Source organism: Hirundo rustica, chromosome 18 (assembly GCF_015227805.2).
Source record: "Hirundo rustica isolate bHirRus1 chromosome 18, bHirRus1.pri.v3, whole genome shotgun sequence".
Lineage (NCBI taxonomy): Eukaryota > Metazoa > Chordata > Aves > Passeriformes > Hirundinidae > Hirundo > Hirundo rustica.
Genome location: NC_053467.1, coordinates 3114282 through 3141596, shown reverse-complemented (window position 1 = coordinate 3141596; position 27315 = coordinate 3114282). Strand labels below are relative to the sequence as shown.

Here is a 27315-nt window from a genome sequence, read left to right as displayed (position 1 = left end):
CTCCACCCGCGCTGTGACACCGGGCAGGGCACAGCAGCCATCTCCGTGTCCTGGCAGCGGGGGCTGGCACAGCCGTGCTCACGTCCCCTGGCAGCAGCACAGGGAAGCCAAAGGAGACGGTGAAGAAGGCAGGGCCCTGGGAGCTGGGCTCACGAGCCGGACAAGCCACGCCACGGGGGGACTGCCAGGGGTCAAAATGTGAGCATACAGACTTGGGGCTGCTTTCCCTTTCTGGGGGGAATACCCCAAAACTCCTCAGCTGCAAAACCAGCCCGGATGGGCGCGGAGGAGCCGGAGAGCAGGAGCCTGCCCAGGATGTTGTGTGTCAGTGACCTGGCAAAAGCCCCCTGTGCTCGGACGTGAACGGACACACACCCGTGTCCCCCAGGTGAGTTCAGACCCCAGAGTGGGAGCTGCTGGGAAGCAATAGGAGTCTGGGATGGGCTCCCAAGGGTGGGGTCCCAGCTGGCATGGGCAGGGAGGGAAGCACAGAGAGATCCAGCCCCAGTGCCAGCCTGATGGGAGCAGCACCACGGCTGCTCTGCAGATGTGGAGAGAGGAAAGCACCAAAGCACAACACTCAACCCCCCTGACACCCAGGATGGGTCCCACGAAGGGCATCTCATGAAAAAATGGTCAGTCTTGCATCTCAGGAATGTTCAGACATTGGAAGAAGAAGGGAGGGAGGCAATAAAGAAAATTAAAAATGCTTTTGCTCAGATTTATCTGTTTTTTTCACTCCCCTGGAGCCCTCCCAGCCATGCTCACAGGGGTGGGATGCTCCCTGCAGCAGCCCCTGCCCCGCAGTCTGCGCTTGGCACAGCTCATGCACTGCAGCTCTGTGTCCAGGTCACAGCTCTCAGCATCCCCAGAATAACTAACCCAAAAAAAGCCCCACACTGGAAAGCTGTTCCAAAGTGTTTCAGCTCTCAGGTTGAGCTCTGACCCTCCAGCACAGATTTTCTAGTTTCCCTTCTCTATCAAACACTTTATCCAGAAACTAACATTTTAGCTGCTTTTTTCTTTTTCTTCTTTTTTACCCAAACCCCCACGTTTAAAACAATGCACGAGCCAAGCCCAGTCTGCATTTTGCTGGAAACAAAAAGAGAGGAAGGGACGACCCGACAGGGAGCCCTCGCCTGGCCTTGAGCAGAGCTGGGTGGGCAAGAGCAGCAGAGGGCACGGCCCTGGCGGCTCCCTGAGCGATAGAATCACAGCCCTGTCCACATCAGGCTCTTCAAACCTGCCTGTCCCTCCTCCAGACAGCTCAGTCTCCACCTCTTCCCTTCAAGGAGCAGCCCTAGAACCTCCTGAGAGACGTGTCTTGAGGGAAGTGCTCTCAAGGAACGCGGCAGCAGAGGAAACGCTGACGAGGATCTTTCCTTAATGAACGTTGCCCTGGAGATCCCTCAGCACCAAGCGGTTTGAGGATTTCTTTCTGCCCTGCTAATGGGCTCTGGATACAAACAGCCCTGCTGACCTCCAAGGGCTCCTCACGTGGGCCACGTCCATCATCTCCGCTCCTCGGAGCCCTGCTGCCGCTTCCCAAAGAAACAGTGGGTGACACCATTGCAGTGCTGACCCACAGGGCCCTTTCCTTTGACTTTAAACCCCACAAAGTGCCCCAAGCCCAGGGTAAACCCAACGCCACTCGTGCGGTCTTTCTGGAGCACAGCCAGCCCCTGTCCTTATCAAAGGGCTGGACTGAATTGCAACACCCAAAAATGGCTTTTTTCCAATTCCTTCGGGGCCCCCTTGCAGAAAAGAGAAAAAGGTCAAAGCCCAGACACAAAGGGGTTCAAAAAGCCCGAGGCAGCGCTGCAGGACCACGATTACAGTGCCAGGACAACCAGGCCCTCCAGACAACCCCTCCCTTGTGCCAGCGGGCAGGAAGGGGGCACCGAGGGGCTGGGCAAGGAACCTGCACCCCAGAGAGGGCCCAGCACTGCTTCTGACAGCAAAACCCTGAGGAGCCCTGGGTGCCAGCGGCATTCCCTCCCCAGCTGGGTCACTGACTGGCCTGGGGACGAGCCAGGAGCTCTCCCACCCATGGCTCTGCAGGACGGGGTGCCCATCTCATGGTTTCACAGGGATTGCGGCGCCCAGCTTGTCCTGCCGGCACATTTGGCCGCTGCCCTGACTTCAGCGTGCTCTGGAGAAGCTCAGACATCCCAGGCACGAGAAAGGAGAAGGACTGGGACCACGAGGGTTTGCGTTTCCACCTCTGAGCAGAGCCCCGCTGCCGTGAACACGATCCTCGGGAATGTCACCTCCAGCAGCGGTGGCCCTCAGAGGGGCCGGGCACGGCTGGAGTTCCCAGCTCAGCACTGCCTCTCTCCTGATTGCATGAGAAGACAGCAGCACCTCAGGAAGCACAACAGCTCTCAAAAAAAAAAAAAAAAAGAGAGAAAAAAACTTATAAATAGTGCGTCCTGCCCAGAGCCAGGAAAGGAAAGTAAACAGCCTCTGCTGCAGATGACCCTCCTCCCAGCTTCCTGCAGGGAAGTGTCCCTGCTCCTCACAAAAACAGGAGCTGAAGGCAAGGCAGGGCTGTAGGGTCCCACATGGGCAGCTGTGGCTCATTCTCTGTCCCCAAGGGCTCCCTGTCCTACCCCTGACAGCCCCAAATGAGGTGTCCCTGCCCTGAGCAGGGCCACGCTGCAGGACTGTCCCCACTGTTGGATTTTCCAGGGGGTTTTGGGCACAAGCAGGGCTTCCCCAGCCCCACCTGCAGCTCTCCATTGACCAGCTGGCATTGGAGGCAGGGAAAGCAGCAGAAGTGTTGAGCATCACCCTTCCTCCTCTTCCTCTGGAGGTGTGCGTGGGGCTGAACCCGCGCTGCCTTTGCCATGGGATTCTTTCATCCAGTTCCAGACCCATTCACACAGCTCTGGCTCAATCCCCCACTGCTGAAGGCAGCGGCTTTTGGGCAGGGAAAGCCCAAAACCCCCTAAAAACGAGATTTCCAAGGGCTTCCTGTTGGATGCAACCTCTGCAACAGCCCACCACCGTCACGGCTGGGCTGGGAACCGCTCGCTGCCACGTCCCTTTGGGGACCAGACCTTTGCAAAGCTCTCAAGGTCACAGCTCTGCAGGGCTGGCCTCAAAAATACCACTGCTAATCCTCCTGCTGGGTGAGAGGGCTGTCCGAGGTGGCTGTGCACAAGGACGCGCCCTCCTGGAAACCCAAACGTGCCCCAAGCCAGACAGGCAGGAACTGCACACCTTCACCCTGCTCAAACGCTCCCCAAGCAGGCACAGGGGATGGAAAGGAGAGAACACTGACTCCTCTTTCTGTTTTATGCAGCAGTGCTGGGGCTGGCTGCACAGCGAGGCCGCCGTGTCCCCCGGGTCACCCCCAGCCAGGCAGCAGAGGTCACACGCCATCAGCTAAAGCTGCTCTTCAGGGATCCTCAGCCGGGGAGAGAGAGGGCAGAGGTCTGGTTCAAACCCCAGCAGCTCATGCAACAGCCAGGAGCCTTCCAGAGACATCACAAGTGAGCGCCACTGGGGACTCCCACACGCATAGCAGAAGGAGAGTCCCTCCTCAGGGGTCCCCAGGAAGCCCAAGGGTGCCCAGAGTCCCCCCTCGAGAGTCCCAGTAAAGCCCAAGGGTGTCCAGAGTCCCAGGCAAGCCCAAGGGTGCCCAGAATCCCTCCTTGGGACTCCCAGTAAAGCCCAAGGGTGCCCAGATGCCACGAAGGGATGCGGTTCCTGCACAAGGACATCTCCCAGCTGGAAGCTCTGGAGCACACAGCACGCTGCCACCACGCTCACCCCGCTCTGCAGCCTGGCTCCGGGCACCCCGGGGAACATCTGCAACATCTGCTCCTCCTCCCTTCCCTTCTCCAGAATATCCCACCGACAGGCCCAGGAGAGGCTGTATACAAGGAAACATCAATGCAAGGGAGCAGGAGGAGACCAAAATAAACAGCAAGGGATGCTGACTCCTCCGGGACCCGCTTCCCAGCCGGAGCCTCCAGCTCTGTCCTGGCTGCAGCTCCCAACTGCTTCCCATTAAACATCCCGTGCCCCCGGCGTGCTCTCTGTAACCCCGGGGTTACATTTGCTTGCTTGCTTAAGCACAGAGCGCTTTCCCCGGGTTTTTGGACACGTAAGAGGCTGATGGGGCCGGGGCAGGCGGCGCCCCGTTATTTCCCACCACACAATGGCACCGTTTGAGAGCGAGGGCTCGCTCTAAACTGCTACCAGATGGTCACCTCCTGTTCCCAGGCAGGAGAGGGGGGAGGCTGCAGCTCTCATCTTTCAAGGAACCCTTGGAAACCCGGCGCAGCGTTCAGCGCTCGCGGCCCCGAAAGTTTCCCGGAGCCCCGCCACAGGCAGCAGGGCGCTGGCTGCGCTCTTCTGGCCCAGGCTGAGAGCAAAGAGGGTTTGCTCAGTTTGCACGGGGCCACCTGGGTCTGGCTCATCCAAACCTCCTCTGGGTGATGCCACCGAAGAGCTACCCCCACCCACACCAGAGCTGGGTGCACTGGAGTGAACTGAGGGCTCAGTTACGGGGTCAAGCAGGGTGCTGTGCACGCAGCTATAGGGTATATCTGCTGTGTACTGAACCTAAAGGTCCCACGGCAGAAAGGGAAGCAGCTGCACCCCTGCTGCAGGGCCAGAGCAGGAGATCTCTACCCCACCCTCAACAACAAGGTGCTCCCAGCTCCCCTGAGCCCCTCAGGGGGGTCAAAACCATGGGGCTGAGATGGAAAATCCCTGGCAGGGCAGGCAGTGAGCAATGCCACAGGATTTTGTGAGTACACACAGCTCCAGAGCAGCCAGAGAAACTCAGATCCCCTCTCACGTCCACAGAAAGCAAGGCAGGAAATTTAAAAAGCACCTTTCCCAAAGCTTCTGGTGATCTAACAAAAGAAAGAAGAGAAGCAAGGGTTGCTGGGGCCCCTCCCTGTGCTCGTGCCAGGAGCTTTCACACTTTTCCTCTGCCAATAAACCAACCTTGCTGCACTGCGTATATAAAATATAAATCTCTATCTATCTGTATCTACATCTATGTAGTGACACTCTGCTGTTGTACCCTGACTCTCACGCAACCCTGGGTCAGATTATGAACAGTTTATGCCCAAATAAATCCTTTCTCTGACTCCGCAGACAGCCTTCAGAAGAAGTTACGGTAGATTGCCTGGTCTGACATGAGTCACACGTGCAAGAAAAGGCTGGCAACGTGCTGTCACCATGCAGGGCCTCCCTGAATGGTGTGAACAGCACCAGGAGGTGAGTTCTGGTGGAAATTTGGGGATAAATGCAAGTTCTGGGCTCTGACATCAGTCAGAGCAGCATTTCTGTCACCCACAGCAAGGTATAAAACAGCTTGAGGCTGATGTAGCAAACTGCTCCTTTCCCAGAAATGAACATGCAAAGGCAAAGTCAGGACTAAGAATAGAAAAAAGAACAAAATAAAATCCACACTCAGATTAATACAAAATCCCAGCTTTCCAGTCCCTATAATGCAGTTCTCAAAAGATTTTAGCTTGATTCTCTATTACTCTTGGGTTTACATAACCATTAACTCACAGCAAAATGTTTCCAGATCAAACCAGTGTATTTTACATCCCTTATATTCATTTCATACTTGTACAGAAAATTACATAAAACACAGGGTATCCAGCCCAGCAGATTGCATTACTGCCTCACTCCAGCTCCTGTCTCCGGTCTGTGCTCCAGTTTCCTTTTGTAGGGGGAGGAGGAAAGAGAGAAATAAATCTTTTCTCTGCCTCCCATGGGGCTGTAGATTTGGTTTGGTTCGCTAACATTTCTAAAACGCCTCGAAACCATTACCCAGAGACAAAAGTATGATGCAGATGTTCTTGCAGAGCCCAGCCTGCCCCATGCTGGTGCCACTGATGCCATCCCCACGTGTCATGAACCCCAGTGTCCATGGAAGGGACATGGAGGGTGACTCAGGTGGATGATTGAATCAGTGAAGTCTCCGTCTGAGAAGATGCTCTGATGGGCGGTGCTGCAACATGCTGGTTAAAAAGCTACAGAAAAAGGGTAAGTTGGTGAAAGGGGCGAAGCAGGGACCCAGGAGCCCTGCAGCCCTGCAGTGCTGCCCACTCCTGCTGATTGCTGCTGTCCCTGCAGCCAGCTCTGATGACTCTCTTGGAGGGGACACCCAGCACCGCAGTGTGAGCTGCTGTCCAAATGTCCTGAGGGCTGGCAGAGAGCAGAGCCCTCCTCCCTGGGAAACGTGCTTTGAAAAATAAAACTACATCCATCCTTTCCACATTTCCCTGTGTTTTTACTTCCACTGGCCAAGAAGAAAGAAAGACTTGAGTTCCAGCCCCAATCCTCACCACGCTCCTTGTCTCCCAAAGCAGCGCAGCCGGCCAGTGCCACTGCCCTCACCACCAATCCCTGCCACCACCCCCAGGGCTGGGAGAGGCTGCAGAGCACTCCTGCACGGGGCTGCACAGTTTTGTGATGCTTGGGTCCCGATCTGCCACCTCTACTGCCAGGACAGTGGCACAGACTGATGTCACGGTGTCCCCTGCTCTGCAGCGCACAGGAGGCTGCCTGGCACCGCCTGTGCCTGCACCCGGGCAAGAGGCTGGCACCCCACACTGCCCTGGGAGGAGGCAGGGTCACAAACACCCGTGGCATCTCCCCTTTGGCACACCAACCAACCACGAGCCAGCTGGGATGGACACTGCCCCTGGGCCACCGCTCTGGAGGTGTCCCCAGGACACTGAGCTCCATCCTCCATCCAGCAGCCTGACAAAAGCAATCAGGGTGAAAGCCTGAGTCACAGCCATCAGGAGATGAGAGCTGGAGCCAGCAACAAACCCCTTCTTGCCAAAGGGTTACTCCTCACCTGCACTGCCTGTGGCAGGGAGGGAAGTGAGGAGAGCTCTCCCCACCGTGGCACCAGCACAGCAGCTGGTGCCACCAGAGGGGTGCCAGCACCAAACAATGCCCAGGTGTGAAATGAGAGGTGGCCAGGACACGACCCCATCCCTGTGAAGGGCATGACAGCCCGCAAAGAGCCCCTCTGATGGAGCCTGACCCCCAGCAGGAACTGAACTCAGACCCACTGACTCATTTTACAGGCTTCCAACAAGCTTAACCAGGATTTAGGGTGACTTGGCTCGGTGCCTCCACATCCCATCTCTAACGACCAAGGAGGTGCCAGAGCTCACTGCAGCAGGAGGGGACAGGGAGGTTGGGAGATGGAAAACAACCTGGATGATATTTTTGCAGAAAGATGCAGCTTTAAGTATCAGAGTCAGAAATGTGAATATCTGGGGCTATTATGGGCTCTGAAGCCTCCATTATTGCCTTTGGATTTATAACACATCCCCAGCCAGGGTTTTGTGGCCGCTGTCTCAGTCCTGCCTCCTGGGAAAAAGGGCTGAGCAGCTCCCTGCAAGGAAGGGCAGCAAACCAGAAATTAAAGCAGCACCCAGAGAGGCCATGGGGCACCCAGAGGTGCCAGGCTAATGCCTGGCAGTAACTTAGCCTCAGGTTTGCTGGCATCTATTGGCCAAGAGCCGTGGTCAGTCAGAGCCATCGGACCTGACCCAACATGTCCCAGAGGTGCCTCCTGCTCACCCCACTGCCCTAATCCACCAAGAGGCAATGAGCAAAGAGTGCAGCACTTTAGGTGAGGCCCTTAGCGAGGGAAAGGTGCTTCCAAAATCCCAGGGACTGGGAAGAGCCAGCACGGGGAATGTGCACCAGCACCGTGCTTATAAAACCAAAGCAGCTGCCCTGGCTCTGGTGTAAAGACCCATCCCCTCCCTGTCCCTTCCCACCCAGGCTCCCCTGGGAGGTCTCCTTATGGTCAGCACAGTGCTGTGCTCACTTTGCCCAAGGCTGGTCCCACTGGGAGCCCTCGGTGCTGTCACAGAGCCAGGGACACCTCGGTGCCACCGCGGGTGCCCAGCCCCAAGGGCACACAGCCCGGCCCACCCTGCACCACATGACTGGGAACAACAACCTCTGCAGGATCCTACATCCTAACCAGGGCCAGAGGTGAGCCCCAGAGCCCCTGTTCTTCCCTTTCCCCCTCTCTCACAACTTTTTTTTCCCCAGAGAATTAGATTTACGCAGGGAAAATCCCAGCCCACAACAGCAGGAACCCACTGCTGCGACCAGGCAGGCGCAGCTTTGTGACTTGGTGGCTCAAAGGCAGGTTTTGCAGGGGAAGATACATCTTCTGCTGGGGAAGACACAAAACTTGCCTTCCTCTGGCTCCCTCCTCTCCCACCACGTGAGGATTTGGCAGAAAACTCCCACCCAGCCCATCCTTTTGTCTCGGGTTGAGAAACATAGATGTGGAATAAGAGAGACAACACTCTGAAGTGGCTGCAAAGCCCAGCTTTGAGGCTATCAGAGGTGACTTTGCTGCCTTGGAGCACCAGCTACATCAGTGAGCAGCTCGGGCTCTGCCCATACCGAGCTGGTGATGAAGAGCTCCAGAAGAGAACCACTCACAGGGCGACTTTTTGTGGACAGCCCAGGAAATCCAACAATTGAGGAGCTTTGCTTCGCTCCCAGGGTTGGGATGATCCAAGATGTGAATCGGAAAGATCTTTTTGCGTTTCCTTTTCCAGGCATTGAGCCCTGGCACACGAGGGACCGTTAGTCACAGGCTCAGCTCCCGGCCCTGCGTGCGAGCCAGGCCGGCGCTCATCCTGCAAACCCTGGGGCCGGCCTTAGAGGACACAGCTCAGACCTGAGCGAGATGCTCGCGCAAACACCCGGCACATCCCACCTCCAGGCCTTCCCACTCTGCTGAATTCAAGGCACAGCACCCACTCTGGCACGTTCCTGCTAATATTAGCCCGGGGCCGAGTCGCAGCACGCGCAGCACGCGGCTGCAGCTGCTCCCCGGGGCAGCAGGAACGCTGGCCCGGCACAGCCCGGGGATGCACCACGGCCACGTGTCCCGCAGACATCCCGGGCATTTGCTCAAGGAAATTTTCAGGACGAGTCCCCGAGTTTTGTGCACGTGGAAAAGGCTATTTATAACGCAGCGCCCTCCTGAAAACGAGCTGGGCGGTGGGGTTTTGGTGGCACTTAAAACGGGGACATAGCTTAGCATGAGTTTGTGCCTCATCAAGACCAAGTCTGCTGGTGAAGTACTAAAAATACCCCGCACTGGGTGGTGAGAGAAGCGTCTGGAAAGTGTGCAATAGTAGGGAAGAGTAAATAAATAAAATAGCCAGAGAAACCTTCTGATCAGCAGTGTCATGTCCTGGCAGGGCTGGAGGCTCCCCACCCCGCTCCACAGCACCGCCAAGGCTCACCCACCAGGCAGCACACGCTCCCCAAGGGAAGCTCTGAGCAATGGGACAAACAGGGATTAGGAGCCATCAGCAAATGCTGTCTCGTGGTTTCTGCCAGAGCAGAGCTGCCAGCCCAAGCCCCCACCAAGCTGCACCCCCGGATATCCACAGAGAGCTCCTGGGCACCCTCCTGCCTCTCCACACACTCACAGCCCCACTCAGCATTTCCACAGTTTACACCCACTGTGACAATTTGTGTTTCAACATTCCAGGGAAACGAATCTGGTGCTGTCTGACAGCACTGGCAAAGGCAAGGAGCGCCTGGCATCAGTGCTGCCAACTCACCGGCAGCAAGAACACGCCTCAGTTGCCCTGGGCTCTGCTCGGCAGCAGCCACATCCCACCGGGATCAGGGGCACGGGAGCAGATCTCTCCTGCCTCTCTCCCAGGCAGCAGATGCTGAGTGCACAGTGCTTTACACCTCTGGCAGGAAGATGGGTACCAGGCTGTGGAGTGAACTTTGTGCAGCGTCACAACCACCCAAAGCCGTCAGCAGGAACATCCAGCCCCTCCTCAGCAGAGCACCGTGGGCAGCAGCACCCCCACACCAGCCAGCCTGGGCTGCATCAGGGCAATCTGGGGTGCACAGATTGTTAGCACACTGCACAGGCACCTCACCAGGTTGGTTTGGCACTGCAGCCTCCCTTCCCTGCAGCTCAGGGTCTGTGTCTGAGACCCCGGGGAGCTGAGGGACCCTCAGGGAAGCACTGCTGCAACCACGGCTGAACCAGCCACGCTCCTGAAAACCTGCCAGAGTCTATAAACCCAGGGGCAGAGCTATTATGCTCCCTAAATCCTGGCAAACCACAGACCTAATGATGCTGTGCCCCATTAGAGACAAGGAAGCTTTTGTCAGTCAAATAAGGGGGATTAGAATGGGTTTGGTTGGGAGAGAACTTACAAAACATCTATTTCCACCCACACTGCCATGGGCAAGAGAACACCTTCCGCTAAACAAGGCAGCTCACAGTCCCATCCAACGTGACCTCGAACAGTTCCAGGGATGGGGAATCCCCAGTTTCTCTTGGGCAGAAGCCCCTGGACTTTTGTGGTGCCCTCCTGCAGGACCTGCTGGTCAGTGCAAGACAGGCACTGCGAGCATCCCCCCCACAGCACGGGGCACAAGGAAGAACACACACTCTGCTGCGCTCTGTTTTCTTCCAGAAGTTGCTCAAACTGGAATCAGGTACCTGGGGCTGCTTCCCTCTCCCCTTGCACCCTCCTCAGGCCCCCCGAGGCCGGCAGCTCCAGCGCCAAGGCTGCAGCTCCCTGCCTGCTGCAACACAGCAGGGACGAGAAAGCGGGCAGGGATGCTGGGAGGAAAACTGGCACGGATGCTGCGAGGAACACAGGCAGGAGCAGCCAGGGGGACTGGGGAGGGCAGGCAGCGTGCGACTGGAGGGAACAAAGGGAGCTCTGGATGGTCTGGTGTTTCTGCTCCACGGTATTTTTGGCAGATCTTTCCTGCTTGGCCAGGGGCTGCGCCGGGTTGAGGTACCCACCCAGCACACAGCAACACCGCATCTCCTGCCCTGCGGGCTGGAGATTAATTGCTTGCTTTTTTGGGAAGCTGCCGTGCAACCCTGAGAGCTAATTAAATTGTGAAACAGCAGCCCAGCTCCCTGCTCAAGGGCAAGGCCAGACCTCTTGGCTTTCAGACGCACGGAGCTTTCCCCAGCCTCTCCCTCCGCACAGGCAGCAACTGTTAAGCGCCCCATAGACTGAAAATAAAAGTAACACAGAGCTGCTCGGTGCCACGGAGGAACACACACAGCCCAAACAGGCAGCCCCGGGGCCCACTGCACAGCCTCCATCATCCCGAGGAGGGAATTACTCATTCTACAGGGACCGAAACGCAACTGGGGCGGCGAGAGGGAAGCTGGAATTGCATCAGCGCTCGCAGCCCCGCGGTGGGGAAGCTCACGCGTCGCTCAAGGACACTCACAAAGGCGCCCTTAAACCTCGAGCACCAAAGGGCTGCTGGATTCGGGTCACTCTCTGTGTTCCAACACTTGTTAGCTCCAATCTTCCTTGGGGACGTGACTTCCCTCAGCCCCCTGCTCTGCCCTCCTCTGCCAGCTGACGCTGGAGAAAGCCCAGGGGCTGGAAATAGGGGAGGTGACCGTGCCTAAACCCCGCGACAAGGACTGCAGAGACCCCAGCTTTGCCACACGTTTCCTGCCTGACCTGGAAGAGGAACCCCCCGTGCCCTGAGCTTCCTCGGCTCCCCAGCAGGAAAAACAGCAGAGCTCTGCTTCCCGAAGGCCAGGCTGGCTTGTCCAGGAGGCGGCGGAGGCTCAGCCTAGAGCGGCGCACACGCAGCCCCTGGATAAGCTTTCACCGCGGCCCCAACATCTCCGCTATTTCTTGTGGATTTTTGTTGGTTTGCGATTTTTTTTTTTTTTTTTTTTTTTTTTTCCTAGAAACCGCTGCACAGAGCTGCGCTTGGGCGGCTGCCAGGAGCGCGCAGGGATGGAGCTGCTCTTCTGAAACTCGGCTCGGGAAGATGAGCTCCCTCGAGCCGATCTCTCAACGCCTGCTCCAGGCACAACCCCCCAGCCCTCCTCCGCCTGTCTCTCACTGCCGGACCCATCTGGCAGCAGCACGCTCCCCGCTAGCTTATTTTCTCGCCTGAAAAAGCCAGAATACCTGGCAAGAAGAGGCAGGGAGAAGCCAATCCCGGTCCGCACGCCGAGGGAGCTGCACGGAGATCCCGGAGCAGCGAGCGATCAGCGCTGCGGCCGCTGGAGCCCGGCCACGGGACAACTGCAGAGCTCTCCAGGGCAGGCAGCTCCCGCTACGGGGACACGGGAAACTCGGGATCGTTATCCACACCCCCCGCACCCCAAAGCTGGGAATCGACAGAAGGGCCCCTGCCTGGCCTTTTTCTTTTTTTTTTTTTTTTTAAGACTTTCAATCTGGTCAAGCGGGTGTTTTCAGCTGAAAAAAAAAACCCAAAAACTACATAAACGAACTCAGGAAGGGCAGGAAAGGAGAAACATCCCGTAAGACCTTGCCTTGGCAGATACAACCGCTCCGGACAAAAGACACCGACAGTCCCGGGGCATCCCGCTCCTTCCAACCCTCCCTACCCGCGGGTGCCACCCCAGCCTCGCCCAGGGCACCAGCAGCGCGGGGAGCCTGCGGCACCGAGCCCGGGGGAAGCCGAGCCCAGCTCAACCCGCTCCTCCTCGGCTGCAGCTCCTCCCGGCCGAGCCCCCCCAAAAGCGGCCGCTTCCTGCCGGGCTCCCCCCCCGCCTTTTGGAAGTTCTCTTTCCAACCCCCTTCGCGCTCTCCATCCTGGGGGAGGGAGGTCACCCACCTTCGAAGTCGGAGATGATGCCCTCCAGGTGCGCGCTGACGGCCGGGTCGGCCATGGCGGGGCGCGGGGCGCTGCCCCCCGGCTCCGCGGTGCGCGCTGCGGCCGCGCGAATGGCGGAGGGCGAGCGGCCGCGGCCGCCCCCCCGCCCCGCCGGGCAGCCAGCAGTGCCCCCGGCCCGGCCCAGCGCGGCCCGGCCCGGCACGGCCCCTCGGCCCGCACTGGCTGCTCCCCACGCCCGTCACGCCGCCCCCTCCGCCGCGCCGGCCCCTCCGCGGGGCGGCGGCCGGGACCCCCCCGCCCCGCTCCGCCCCGATGGGCACCGCGGCCGGCGAGGGGTGACAGCCGGCAGCGCTGCCCCACGGAGGGTGGAAGCAGTGGGTCACTCCCCCGATGCTCCCCGGCGCTGGCGAGCCTTTCGCTTCTCGGTTTCCCCCTTGTTTGGAGAGGGACAAACTCGGCCACGCTCCGTTTTATAGCCCCTCAAAATCGAGCCGGCGGCGCGCTGACCCACCGCCGCCAAACCCAAGCAGCCTGCTCTGGAAAATCATCCCCGCGGGAGCAGCAGGGCGTGCAAAACTCGCCCCGATGCTGCCACAGCTCTCTCCGCTCCAGCCCGAGCCAGCGAGGAAAACGCCAGCGCTGGCACCCACCCCAGCCCCTTCCATGACACTGCTGCACTTCCCCACCTCTCACACCCTCTCAGGTCGAGCATCTCGCTGTCCGATGCTTCTCCCTTCCGGTGTTGATTCAGATCCTGCCCTCTTGACCCTCTTTTCATCCTCCCCGCCCTGTGTTTTAATAGCATCATTTAAAAGCGATGATACCCCCTGAAAATGTGTCCAGGCACATCAACAGGAAAGGAAAAATGAATGGGTTGGGCTTTCAGTCCCCTTCGGGTGAGCCATAAAGGAAAATTATGCAAAACAGTGCTACAGTTACTGTCTGTTACTGCAGAAAGCACGGGCTTCACCACAGATGCCAGCCTTTTGATTTCACACATTTAAAGTCTGCAAACACCACAGACTCCCCCAGAGCGCACATGAGCCAGAAAATGAAACCAACAGACTCAACAAGCTCCAGGTTTTCCGTACAGTCCAAGGAAAGGCACTGCTTGAAAACGTGAGAGCTGTTCAAATAATCTCGAGAACACGCCTTTACAACAGAAATATGGTCTTTTAAGGTCTGGCACTGGCCAGAGCGCTGGCAGGCAGCAGTGCTCAGCTCTTTCGTTCTTTGCTCTCCCCGTGCTGCCACAAACCACGGTACCAGAGCAGCGCAGGGAGGAGGAGCACTGCATCCCTCTGCATCACAACTGGGAACAAAAACGCCTTTCCATGCAATAGAGCGCCTGGAAAGCTCCTGGTGTCGTCCTGGCCGAGCACCATCAGCTGTCCCCGACGGCTTGGAGGAGAACAGGAGTGACCATGGACCTGCGGCTGCCGTGACACTGAGCTCAGCACCCGGGTCCCCGCTGTCCCCACCGCGGGGCGTGGTGGCAGCTGCCACAGGGCTGACCTGAGTCGCTGGCATTGATTTTTGAAAGAAAGTGTCTTTATTTTTCTCCTCCCTAGCGGAGGTTACATCCGCAATCCATTTCCAGCAGGTAAAAATGTAGCTGTCAATAATTAACTTTGTTACTGAGCGAGAAAAAAAGTCCCACTTCGTTAAAAATCCTGGGGGACCCGTTGGCTGGAAGAACAGAACCAGGATTTGCCTTTTACAAAACCTGTTGAATGTCCTGACTACACCCTCGCCACAAAGATGTAGAATGGATTTAAAGCAAGGGTTAAAAAATGAACTCAGCAAGTTTGCTTATTGTAAAGATTTTAAAAGAGCAATACAAGCAACCTGAGGAAGGACCAGATTGCATTTTTTCATTCAGAGTCTACCCCTTTGCAAATCCCATAGGATTCAGTGTGAGAGCCCCTGCTTGGGGTTCGGTGGCACTCTCTGAACCGGGTCACACCGGGGTTGGTGTGATGCTCTGATGGGGACCCTCTTTTTGAGGTCAACAGGAGGCAAGAAGAAGTAAGCCGCTAGAAAAAAACACAAAACACTCTTGATAGACTGTGGTGGGGAGTGTCACAATGATGTCTGCTGGCCTCGTGGAGCTGGTGAAGGAGCCCAGAGCACTTCAGCAGAAGAGGCTGAGGCAGTTTGGGTCAAGCCCAGCTCCCTGGGTCACTCAAGCAAAGGCAATGTTATCATCCTGGATCTAATAAAAGTTTAGCAAATCAAGCAGCCAAGAGGAGAGCCCCAAGAAGTGTGAAATAAAATATCCGGGCTAGAAGTAGGAGTTCCTTTTCATTAAAACCAGCTGGGTCATATTGCACCCATGTGCACCTAAGGCGCTGAGAGGGGGAGAGAAAGATGGAAAATTACAGCAGCTAAAGAATAGCAAGAATATCCAGGGCTCCAGGAGTAAATACTTTAAGCAGCAAGGTATGTAAACAGCTCACCCCATAGCACATACCCCAAGTGCCTGCTTGTAGAAGAGGAGCAAGCTTTCCTCCAGGGAGATAAACCCACCCTTTTCTCTCTTGGAGACTTTCTTCCCTTTTATCCCCCTGAGCCATGTCAGAAGCACAGCTTTACAAGAGTATCAGACCAGAAAAATCATCCCCTTGACCAAGCTGCACGCAATCAAACTCCACTTCCTCTGCTTTTCTACCTGCATCCGCAACCCAAAAGCTTGTGTTTGGCTCAATCTTTCTTCTGGAAAGGCAGGCAACCCTGGGAAGCTGAGTCCCCACCCCAGAGGGATGGAGAACCTGCCTCCTCCCCCAGAACTGGTTTTTGGGGTTCCCTGTCAGCACAGTGTGAGTTGTACTGCTGAGCCAAATGAGGTTTTGACACAGCCCCTGCTTTGCCCTTTCCAGGTAGATTGGGGAGATTGAGGACTCTGAGACGTCTCCTGATGAAAGAACTCCCACAGTGATCACATCACCTACACTGCCTTTGATAAAGTAATCAGGCTCTGCTCCTTCTGTCCTTGTGGCAGGGATTTTCTTCAGTCACTTACCCGGCTTTCCTGCGGACATATCACCGGTGTTTGTAATTACATTTTAATTTTTATCTTAAAAGAGAAAGAACTCCCTTTCAAGAGCAGATCACATCTCCTCTGTCACTTGCTGCTCCCCTTGCTCACACAACTGAGGGTCTCACTCACTGTTTTTACTGTACCACTGTTTTACTGTCTCACCTCAAGCTCCTGCTTTGATAAGACTTTTGGGATCCCCTACACTGTAACTGCAGCCCAAGATAAAATTCGTGGTCTCCAAAGCACTGGCTGCAGGAGAAATTTAGGTAAATATTTTCCTTGCTGTGTTACATTACAGTAGAAATATTATTTCTTGTTTCCTTACTATGCCAGGCCACCAGTGACTGCTCAGCCCTTTCTCCTTCACCGTCACTCTGCTCCTCAGATGAGCAAGAAACTTCCTGCAAAGTTGGTTTATTGGCCTAGAAGTGATTTCCTGCCCCCACAAACGCAGTCTGTAAAATCTGCTGATCACTCAGTTACAGGTACCAAGCTAAAAACAGAAGAGCTGGCAGATGCAAGAAACTTTAACTCTTTTTCTCCGGGTGCTTCACCCCTGGGCTCTCCTGCCCTGCAGCAGGGATGCGCCTCGAGGGCTTCTGCAGATCTCAGCTCAAACTCCTCCAGAAGCAGCCAGTGCTGGTCACAGCCTCTGTCCTGGCATGGGACAAAGCAACCAGACACAGAAAGTCACTTCAAGGAGAAAAAAAAAATCATAAGAGGAAAAAAAAAAAAAAAAAAAGAAAAAAGAAAACAACCAAACAAGGAGAAAGGAGTATCAGCTTTGGAAGATCCTATAACAGGCTACAGCAGAAAAGGGACTTTCCTATCCAGCCCCACTTCAAGGAGCACTGTGCACTTCCTTCACAGGCTGCTAAGAATGCAGTTTTTCAGGCAGATTTTCTTCCTCCCACAAGTCAAGGTTTTTCTGAGCCCAGCAGCTCTTATCGGGCTCTCAATCTGCTGCAGTCATGAGCATCAGGCTGGGTTAGCTGTGAGTCATCGTGGCGACCTGAGCCTTGAAGTATCTCCCACACAAAAGTGGGCAATTCACCCACAGGATCTTCCCCTTTCCCCTCGTATTTTAATCAGGAAACCAAACTCTTTATTGATTATGGCCTCTTCCATCAAACGCTTGGAGGCTTACAGACCAAAATTACTGTGTAGGAGGAGCTCAATATCATTTTTATTAACCACTCAGTGTCTCTTTGAGAGCCCAAATACCTTTCCTCACTGCTGATCACAGGCGAAACCTTCCCAGCCTTTACGGGAAGGGGCAGGGGATGGGTGGAGGCACCTGCAGCATGAGACACCAACCCCAGCGTGCTCAGGGCATCACTTCCAGCTCAGCACCAAGGCAGGGTCACAGGGAGAGGCAGATTTGTCATCACCCAGACCAGGCAGATTTGAGAGGTGAAGTAATGGAGAGTCACAGCTCTTCTGTCTATGGAAGCCTATGGGCCTGGGATACCCTTTTAGATTAGGGTGAGAAAAACTTTCCTCCCGTGGGCCTTTGCAGCCACACGTTAATATCTCTTGGGTTTTCTTGTTCTATTGGTTTGTTAAGTTTGTGTCACCCTGTTCAGCTCCTGTTCACCGCATATGCACCCTCCTCGAACGTTCTTCCTTCCCTTGGGCCCCACTGGGTTATTTTGGCTGCAGTACCCCATCCCTGTGATCCCATTAGTCCCCCTGGTCCCTGGCCGCCCCTCTGCACTGTTTTTCCCCATCCCTACTCACCTTGACCCTCGGGATCACCCATTTGTCTGGTTTATAACCCTGGATCCTCAGCCCCATTGTTGGCTCTCGTCCCCGGAGCACATTGGAGGCTGTACCCACGGTGCAGACAATAAACAGCGCTGGGATTCCCAAACAGGACCGTGTCTCCTCACCTTTTTTATCATCCCTTTATCAGCAGAGTGCTCCGGGCCCCGAGGTGCTGGGCACTCTCAGGGACACGCTGTAGCACAATTTTCCAACTCTCCAAGCCACAAACGAAGGCTGTTGTCGTTACCTTCCCCTCCGCTCCTCTGCTCCCGGCAGCTGCCGAGTCCCTGCGCTGCCTCTGCCCCAAACCCTCTGCGTCCAAACCCACCTGGAAGAGCTGCAGTCATCTCCACGTGACAGGCGGGGAAACTGAGGCACAGAACAGCTGTCACTCAGAATCGGGGAGCTGGCAAGTCATCAGAGCAGAGCTGGCTGTGGCAGGGAGCAGTGCTGGGAGCCCCCATTCCTTGGGAAGCGCTGCTGTCACTGCCTGGGGACCAGGGGACTCCGGAAGGGAACTCAGGCACAGCTCCCATCCCCTCCGCCCATGGTTTCGTGTGGATGACGGCGTGAATCCAGCCCTGATTACGCAGGAATTGTCACGAAAAGAGGCTCCTTCCCAAGACTCCAGGACCTTCCTGCTTCCGAAGGGTCGGAAACACGGGGAGGACGGACGCACTCCAGTGCGAGTCACGCTTCCCTTCCTCCACAAGGAAACCCAGAGCATGGGAAAAGCTAAAATTATGCAAAATAGGTTTGCTAATTTGAGATTTCTGGATAATGAACTGGGGGGTTTTTTGTTTGTTTGTTCCTTTGTTTGTTTTGGGGGGTTTTCTGTTTGCTCATTTGTGGTTTTTTGTGTTTTGTTGTTTTTTCTTTTATGCTGCCGGATCACATCTGCTACTGCCACAGAGCCAGGGATCTGCACAGAAAGGGTCAGGTAACCTGGAAAGACTGGATAACAGGAAAATGACAGAATCTGGAAAAATGGCAGAAGGGCAGCACTTAAAGGGCTTTTAATGAAGTCTTTGCTCATGAAAAGAGTCTCAACACAAACTCACTGCCCCAGTAGGTCCCAGCATGACCAGAAGCCACCAATGTCACAAAATTCAAGTGAGTAACGCCTAAAATGTATTAAATGAGAGACTTCTAGCAGCAAAGCAGAAACCATTAGAGCTCTGTCATCCTACCCAGCATCACTCACACCCCACAGGAAGGTGCAGAGGGGATGGGGCTGCCAGAAGCATCACCCACAGAGGCACCTCAGGGAAGAGCTGCTGTGGGCAAAGATCACCGCCACCGAGGGAGCAAAAAAACCCCAATCCAACCCCAAATATGGTTATGGCAGAAACAGATCGATAAGAGCGGAACTGAGAAGATTTTAAAGGGATAAGGCATAAAGGGACTGGCGTGAAATCAAGGGAGCAAAAGGCCAAAGAGGTTTCTGCTCGTAGGAAATTAAACATGACACGAGGAAGGAGAAGGTCCCTGAACCTACAGCTCCTCAGATATTCAGTGTACAAACAGGACACACAACAAACTTGGTGTTCTGGGACAGCCTGGAGCTGAGCTGCCCCATGGGAGCTGGATGGGTGAGGAACGAGCACAGACCACCACAGCCCCTCCTCCCCACCCCAGCAGGGACAGAGCTGTGAAGATCAAGGCTTGCCTTGCTGTCAGGTTTGACCCCGTTAAATCAGCACACAGAGGAGCTTCTGCACAGAACAAAGGATGGATCCTGTGTGGTTACACTGAGCAGGGCAGGGGCAGCACCAACACCCCTCCCCCTCAGCCTCCTGACCTGCAAACAGAGCTGGATCTGTGCTGGTCCCACTGTGCTCGTCCCTGACGGTCCCAAACACCTCCCTGGGGACGGATGGGGTCACCCAGAGCTACCCCAGAGCTGAGGTGGGACTCAAGCCAGGGACCTGATCCCAGTGCTTGCCTGCAGGGAGGATGCTGTGGGTCAGCATCCTCTCTGCTGGGCTCCAGGGGCATCATGGCTGGGCTGGGGGCACAGCTCTGCCCCCTCCAACACCCTCCCACGGACGGTGAGCCTCATCCCCTGCAAGGAGCAATCCATCAGCCCATCAGCCTGGAGATCTGCATGCACGGGTTGAGCTCACTGCAGTCCCATCACCTCACACCAGCATTTCACACCAAGGCAGTGATTGATGCTATTGTGAGTGCTGAGAGCCTGGAAAGGGAAATGCTGCCCCGAGCCTGGGCCAGGCACATCATCCCAGCCACTCTGGGCTCCAGGAGTGCTGCTTTTTATCTTCTTTTCTGCCAGAGTCGCGATTAAATGCTCGATTCCGTATTTCAGATTTTTATTAATTCTTATCTATGTTATAATCTCACAAACCGTGAGTTCTACAGCTCTTCAAGCTAACAAACTAAAAATGGAGCCCTCTCTACCTCTCCATAAGGCCTTTTAAGGATAAATTGTCCAATTAAGAAATGACACCGAAATTGTTTTTACTTTTAACCCAATAACCAACCACCCGTGACCCGCAATGAGGGTTTTTCTACCCAATTACAAAATCCCACCCAGACCCATGGAGAGGAAGGTGAGAAAGAAGGACTGGCCTCCACCCTAAAACCTCCATCTTGCTTTATATATATCACTATATTCTAAAACCTTAAACTCTGAGTTTTCTACCATGTGATATCACACACTTCTATTTAACTCCACACCCACAATCCCAGTGCCGTCACTCAATTTTGGAGGTCTTTTCCACGGCCTCAGGTCGAATGCAGTGTTCTCTTGGGGTCGATGCCTGTCAAGCACAGAATTCCCAGTGCCCAGGGTTCCAGCACAGGGGGGCTGTGGTGTCCCCATGCCACCGGTGGAGTGGGCTGGCAGCCCACGTGCCTGGGAGGGGAGAAGGGGAGGGAAGGGAAGCACAGCTCCCTGGTGCTGATTAAACAACAGGCGACACTTGCAGAGGAAGGAAATGGAAAGGGGATCGGGAACTGCATCTGCCCGAACCTCAGGCAGTTAAACAAACTCAGTCTCAAGCTCTTGTTCTTCTCAGTTTCGGGTCAGACTTTTCTAAGGACCTGGGAGGTGTGGTTTAGGAGCCGAGCAGAAAACTGACTTAATTACTTCAATTATAATTTTTAAAAATTAATTATTAATTACTGCTTTTTACCGTTAAGGCCAACCAGGCTCAGAGCTCAGTGTCTCATGACGGCACAGATGTTTTAATAGAAGCAAGAGGCTTCAGAAACCTTGCTCATCCTTAATGAGTTTAACACACACGGGGCTCAGCACGTTTCCTTTGGAAAACCTTCCTGCGTGGTTGACTCCAGGAGGAATTGCAGTGCCTGGGCCTTGGGGTAGGCAACACCTTTTCACTTTTTGCACCCTTCTGGTAATTGCAGGGGGCAGGGAAGAGAAGGAGAGGGTCAGTCAGAACATCGAACCCCTCGGAAGGAGGCCATTTCCAGCACTGTCCCAGCAGCCCCCAATTAGGGAGAATTTGCAGGAATAAATAAACTGGCGGTGCTACACGCGTGCACTCCGCTTCCAGATGTGCACATCTCATTTCCACGTGGTGTCCGAGGCAGGGCTGGGAACTCCATCCCCTCCCAGCCAGGGCAGGAGGCCGGCACAGCCCGGCCCCTCCGCTGCCCCACGGGCACAAACCCCACACCATCCCGCTCCCCCACACATCCCCACCGCCCTGGGCACTGTCCTTCACCCCTGCCGTGCTCCCCATCCCTCTCCCATCACAGCAGACCCCACGGGACCCTCGCAGCCCCACTGCGGGGCAGGGCGTGAGCTGGGGAATCGCCTCCTGCAGCCCCCGCTGCTCCCTCGGCCGCCTGCTCACGACCTTTCCAACCCCAAACTTTCCAGCCATAAATATGCCAGCCTCATGGCAGGAAACTTGCTTTTCTCGTACTTCTCACAGAGGCGTTTCCAGCAGCTCGAGCTCCCTGCGCCAGCCCCCAGTTGTTTCTCCCCGCTCCTCTGAGATATTCCAGGCACGCAGCAAAATCTGCTGCAGCACAAAGACCCTAAAACTCCCTGTAAAGGCTCAGGAAGCACCACAAGCTGCAGGTCAGGCCTCAGGAGCAGCTGCACCTCCTGATCTCCCTGCTCACCATCAAAGGTATTATTATTATTATTATTATTATTATTATTCCTTTTTGACATAAAGCAGTTTGATAAGAACAATTCCCAGATGGAGCCGCAGCCCCACGCCCACTCAGCTTCCTCTGGGCAGCATGGACACAGCGTGGGAGCTCGCTGCACAGCAGGAGGAGGACACGAGGGCAGGGGGAGAGGAAGGAGAGGAAGAATGAACACAATTTTCCTTTCCTTTTAAAGGTTTTTGGCAGACGGCAGCGAAAGCACCGCTGGGGATGCTGAGGTGCGATCAGCAGCATCCACACAGCACCGAGCACCACTGGCAGCTTCCCTTTGCTCCAGCCCCACCACACAGGGCTGGGAAAGGTGCACAGTGGACAGGAATTGCTGTCAGAGTCCGTGGGGTGTCTCCATGCAGAGCGGAATGTGGATGCCCTGCAATGGTCTGGCCAGGGGGAATGTCCTCAGCTCCATCAGAGCTGCTTGGGAGAGCCTGGCTAGTCTAAGCTTGGCAGGTCCAACATAGAATTAGGCAGGACTGGTGGAGTTAAACTGCTGAGCTCGAGGAGTGCAAATGGGAGAGGGAGGAACCTGGGGACCAGCTGCCCTCAGCACGGGCAGGGTCTGCCCTGGCCGTTACATCTCATTAAACCATCCTGCTGAAAAGTCTGTTACAGAACACATCCAAGGTATCTCCCACTGACCAGATCCCAGGATAATTCCACACACAACCAAGGTATCTCCCACTGACCAGATCCCAGGATAACCCCAGACACATCCAAGGTAAATCCCACTTACCAGATCCCAGGATAACCCCAGACACATCCAAGGTAAATCCCACTGACCAGATCCCAGGATAATTCCACACACATCTAAGGTAAATCCCACTGACCGGATCCCAGGATAATTCCACACACATTAAAAGGTAACTCCCACTGACAGGATCCCAGGACAATCCCAGCAGGATCCAGTGATGGATGGAGCCAAACTGTGCTGGGCACCACTAAAGAAACAACCCTGAGCTGTGGCTTCAAAGGATCTGCCCCAAATTCAGGGAGCTCAGCCTCCAGTTGCCTCTCCTGCTGGAAAAGCGTGGGGGAGTGGCAGAGCCCTCTCCAGCCAGGTCTCCCACAGCACACCAGCTTTTGTTTTCCAACCCATCTTGCAGATACCCAGCACTGCCTGCTCAGCATCTTCTGCAGATGCAGAAGTTTCACAGCTGGTTTAAAAATTTGGGAAAAAAAAAAAAAGAAAAAAAAAGAAAAAAAAAAGAAAAAAAAAAAAAAAAAGCAATGAGTCAGTGTTTTTAGGGGAATTTCCCTCAGCTTCCTCTGCCTTTCCCCTGCTCAGCCCTGCTGCCTGAGGCTTCCCCGCTGCAGGGCACTTGTTCCCGCTGAGATTAAATCATCGCTGCAGGAGAGAACTGACGCTGTCACCACCCCCCGGGCTCACCCTGTCTGCTGGAACAGGCTGTCAAACACTCAGCCACACCCTGAGCAGGACAGCACCTGGGCTTCTCCCTCCAACTGCCCCAGTGCAGCTTCCCCAGAGCCACAGCTGGCACACGCTGGGGATTTCAGCCTCCTGAGACAAAAGAGGATTGGAAAAAAATAGGGAAAAAAAAAAAATCAACTGAGAGATGTGCTGCAGGCAGGCCAAAAGCAGGGGCCGTCCAGCGTTTCCCTAAATGGGAAAGAGGCCCGTGAGCACACTGGGGGCAGAGCACCAGGCACGGAGAGAGGGCACCAAGCCAGGAGGGAGAGGGGGAGATTTCCAGCAAGCGATGCAAGGGGAGGGAAACTCCCCACTGGCAACCCCCCAGCAAGCAGCAAAACCCTGGGATGGGCTGAGTTTGGGGGCCTGGAGCAGGGCAAAGCTCAGCGCCTGAGCTGCCCCCAGCCTGGGCAGGGGCACGGAGTGTAGGCTGGGGGCAATCAGCTCTGACACTCGAGTTTCCAGAGTTCTAACGTCCTGAAGGAGCAGAGCTGGCCCTGCTCCTCTGCAGGGACAGCCAGGGCTGGGCTCTCTCTCAGCCCCCATCCTGCCCGTCTTTTCCGTGCCCATAAACCCCCGTGGCCAAGCCCGGCAGGGGAAGGGGAGCAGGGCAAATTCTCCTTCCCAAGGGGATGTGCCCAGTGCCATCACACCCCACAGGCAGGTCGTGAGTTATCTCTTCTGTTATCTCTCCAGACTGCAGGCACCGCTTGCCACCCCATCACCCACCCCTCCTCTGATAACTCAGCATCACCACGCTGACTTTTTTTTATTCCTTCATCTTAACTGAGTGCCCATAATAACCACACCAGGCCAGGGAGTATTGGACTTGATGTTCCACCAAAAGAATTAAACTGCCCTCTTTTACGAGAAGTTAAAATAAGGTAGGAACTAAATCCGAAATGTTTTTCCTTATAAAGGAATGACAGGAGGAAAGAGCTGGATGCATTAAGCATCAGCTTTTCTCGTTCAGCAGGGACTGGCAGTGTCCATAAACTCGGGGGATGTTGTTATTCCCAGATAAATAATCACAGACAGACCAACACAGCCAGGTTTACCTTGACACAAGGGAATAACCTGGCTCGGCCCTCCAATACCTTCCTTCTCCTCACACCTCCAGAAAAAACCAAAAAACAACCCTGCACCTCAGAGCCCCGGGTTTGGTTGCTTCAACAACCAGACGACGTTCCTGAGAGACAAATAAAACTGCCCCGCTGCCTCCTCCCAGCGCTGGGGGCTCCGCTGCAGACACACGCCACCAGCAACACCGTCCTGCAGGGAGCACCTGAACCACTGCGGGGACACCGCTGCAGCCACAGCTGTGCACAGCCCATCCCAGGGCATCTCCTCTGCTCTGCCCCGCTCCGGGAGGCGCTTCCCAAACAAACCTTCTCCACGGCGCCCGCTTGCAGCTCGGGAAGGAGCCTCCTGCCAGCTGGAGGCCAGACAGCCATCCCTGCACTGCAGACAAGTGCTAACAGCGCGGGGCAGCCCCGGGCACTCGCTCAGAGCAGCGGCGCTGACCCCAGGCAGGAGCAGGGCTGGGCTGTCCCCGCTGTCAGCATCCCCTGCACGGCTCAGGCACGCGGCGAGCTCTGCGAGAGGATGCTCTCGTGCAGCTCAGGCCTGGTGGAAGCAGCCAGAGGCCAATTTGCACATAAACAGCCAATTAGCCGGAGAAAGAGATGCCCGCTTGGTCTCTTGCCATTCTGGAGACAGATTTAAGACATGCGGGAATTCAATCTCCGGTCCAGAGATGGCCGTGGCCAAACAGGCCACCTCCTTTACTGGCCTCTGGGACGGCCTCTGGCAGCACAATAAAAGGAGCATTTAGCAGAGCTACAGACTCGCCTGGAGAAGCTGGAGGCCGATGAGGCATTTTGCAGCCAAGCTTGGTATAAACACATCGATAATGCACGGGGCGGGGAGGAGCGGGGCTGCACGGCAACAGCAGGCCTCTGTCCGCCCCAAGAAAGCTCCTTTCTGGCCATGCACATGTTGAATCCATGATCTGCGCCTGCTGCCGGCCACAGCCACACCAAAACCCGCTCGCCTGGCCTGTCTGGGGCGCGCGCGGGGACGTGAGCGAGGCAGGAGCGCAGCAGAGCCCAAACCCCGCTCTGTGCCTCCTGCTGTGCAGTGAAACCTCCCCCTGTCCTCCCCAAACACCTTCCTCAGGGTTTGGCACACAGGTGGAGGCCAGGGCTGTGCTGCAGGCTCAGCACCCGCGCGCCAGGGGCGCGGAAAAGCTCCAGTGTGAGCGGCTCTGGTGGATGGGGCTCAGCTCGAACAAACTCTTAGACAAGAAGACCCATTTCTGTGCCCTGTCATGGAATGGTGGGGGTGGAAGGGACCTTTGAGGCCATCTGGTCCAACTCTCTGCAAGCAGGCTGGTCTCCAGCTAGATAATATTGCTCAGAGACCTGTACAGCCCACACAGGGGACACGTCAGTGCCCTGCTGCCTCGCAGGCAGAGAGGCTGGGGGACAATCCAGCACCAAAACTCAACGTCACCTCTCGCTCACAGAACCTCTCCTGCCCCCACGTCCCCTCTGCACCGCTCAGAGAGGGGCTGTCCCAGATCTGTGGGCAGGAAATGGCCTCACCAGCCACAGGATCAGAGCATCCTGGGTCTGCTGAGGATTTGGGACACTTGGATTCACCTTTGGCCACGTTGATGCAGATCTGCCTTGATGTGGCTGTCGCTCTGATTCGTGTCGCTCAGCAGCTTTGCTGATTGCTTGAGAAAACTCAGGTTTGTGCAGCTCCTGGTCCCTGAGCTCAGCCAGCCGTGCACTGCCTGCAGGGGACACAGACACGGAACTCTCGTCCTGGCATGGGGGAGACAACGACAGCACGAGTCAAACTCCTGGAAATGCACTCTGAGGATATTCCTGGAGCTCAAACAGCCCTTCCCCCTCGGCTCCTGCTGTCAGCCTGCATCCCTCACACCTGCTGACCGCCTGCCACCATCCCAGAGTCGTCCCTGTGTCACATTAAGTGTTTTGTTAAAACTGTGGAGCAAGCACTTCAGGCACAATGAACATTCACGCTGCCCTCCACAGCGGTGAGCTGCAGTCCCAGCACAGCTCAAGCTCTGCAAAGCCTCCCCTACCCTCTCACAAGGCACTGAAGCGTGGGAGTTGAACAAGGATCAGTATTATCCACCAAACCACAGGATGAGCTTTGCAGGAACTGGCAGGCTGGATCGCTTCCAGTTGCTAAAGGAGGCCAACAGTCCAGCGCAGCTCTCTCGTGCCAGATGTGTGGAGCACTGTGGAGCATGTGAAGACACCCCATGCCCATCCTGAGGAGCAGGCAGTGTCCCTCACACACCCCCAGCAATGCCTGCTACCCACAGGCAGGGTGGCACTCTCAAACAATTCTCTTTGTTTCCCTGAACTAGGCATTAATAAAAAGCATTTTGAAGACAGAGGTTTCCTTCTAGGTCTTGCAGACTGATAGAGAGAAGAGCTGGCAAAACTCAAGGAAGGCTGTCAAAGGAATAAAGCAAAATAAACCCCTCACCTTAGAAGGAAACAGCCACAGCCTCTGACAAAGGAATAAAGTAAAATAAACCCCTCATCTTATAAGGAATCAGCCACAGGCACTGCAGAGTGCGGCACAGCCGGGGCTTGGCCTGGGAAGGGCTGACCGCAGCTCACATTATGGAACACAGGATGGTTACTGGGGATGAACTGGGCATCTTCCAGGGAGATACATCCCAAGCCAGACACGATTCTAGGCATTCCACACGGTCTGCAGCTTCCAGAAAAGTTTCCCACCCCAAAGACAAGGACCTCTTTGCATCTTATCACCGCTCCTGATCTTCTAGCTGATGATAACTCCATCTTTCAACCTCATCCAAAGGCAGGTTGGATGTCTGTACCTTCCCTCTACCACAAGGGCTCCCCCAGCCCATACCAGACACACAACACGAATTTCCAGACCCAGGAGATTTTCAGCATTTACAGGATATCCCTTTGGTGTGTCTCCTGAGGGAGCTGTCTCCTGGAGCAGCACTGGAGGATCCCACAGGAGCAGCCATCAAGCTAGCCCAGTTTCGAGGACAGCAAAATCTTCCAGCCTGGCAATGAAAGAGCCCCACTACGTGTTTACTGTGCCTTTGCTTCCTTTGCCTCTGACCCTCACACCCAGAGCTGGGAGCTCCTCACAGCCAAGCCCGCTCACAGTGAGCTCTGCTCGGCTCGAGAGCCAAGGAAACCCCTGTGGATTACAGCCTGTTGCTGCATGAGCTGTCAGAAAGGCACAGAGT

The 27315-nt window shown here is 55.5% G+C and overlaps 1 protein-coding gene across 5 annotated transcripts in view; it reads right to left on the bottom strand.

Annotated features, from left to right (window-relative positions):
• The window catches only part of SEPTIN9 (septin 9), a 141527-nt gene that overhangs the window by 61878 nt on the left and 52334 nt on the right, over window positions 1–27315 (bottom strand). The window contains exon 1 of one of the 5 annotated variants that reach the window (XM_040081841.2): window positions 12640–12789. The exons of the other annotated variants lie outside the window; for them this stretch is intronic. Coding sequence (XP_039937775.1) covers window positions 12640–12694 — 55 coding nt within the window. The 5' untranslated portion in view covers window positions 12695–12789. Of the gene's footprint in view, window positions 1–12639; window positions 12790–27315 lie in introns of those variants that run through there. 5 annotated transcript variants of the gene reach the window in all.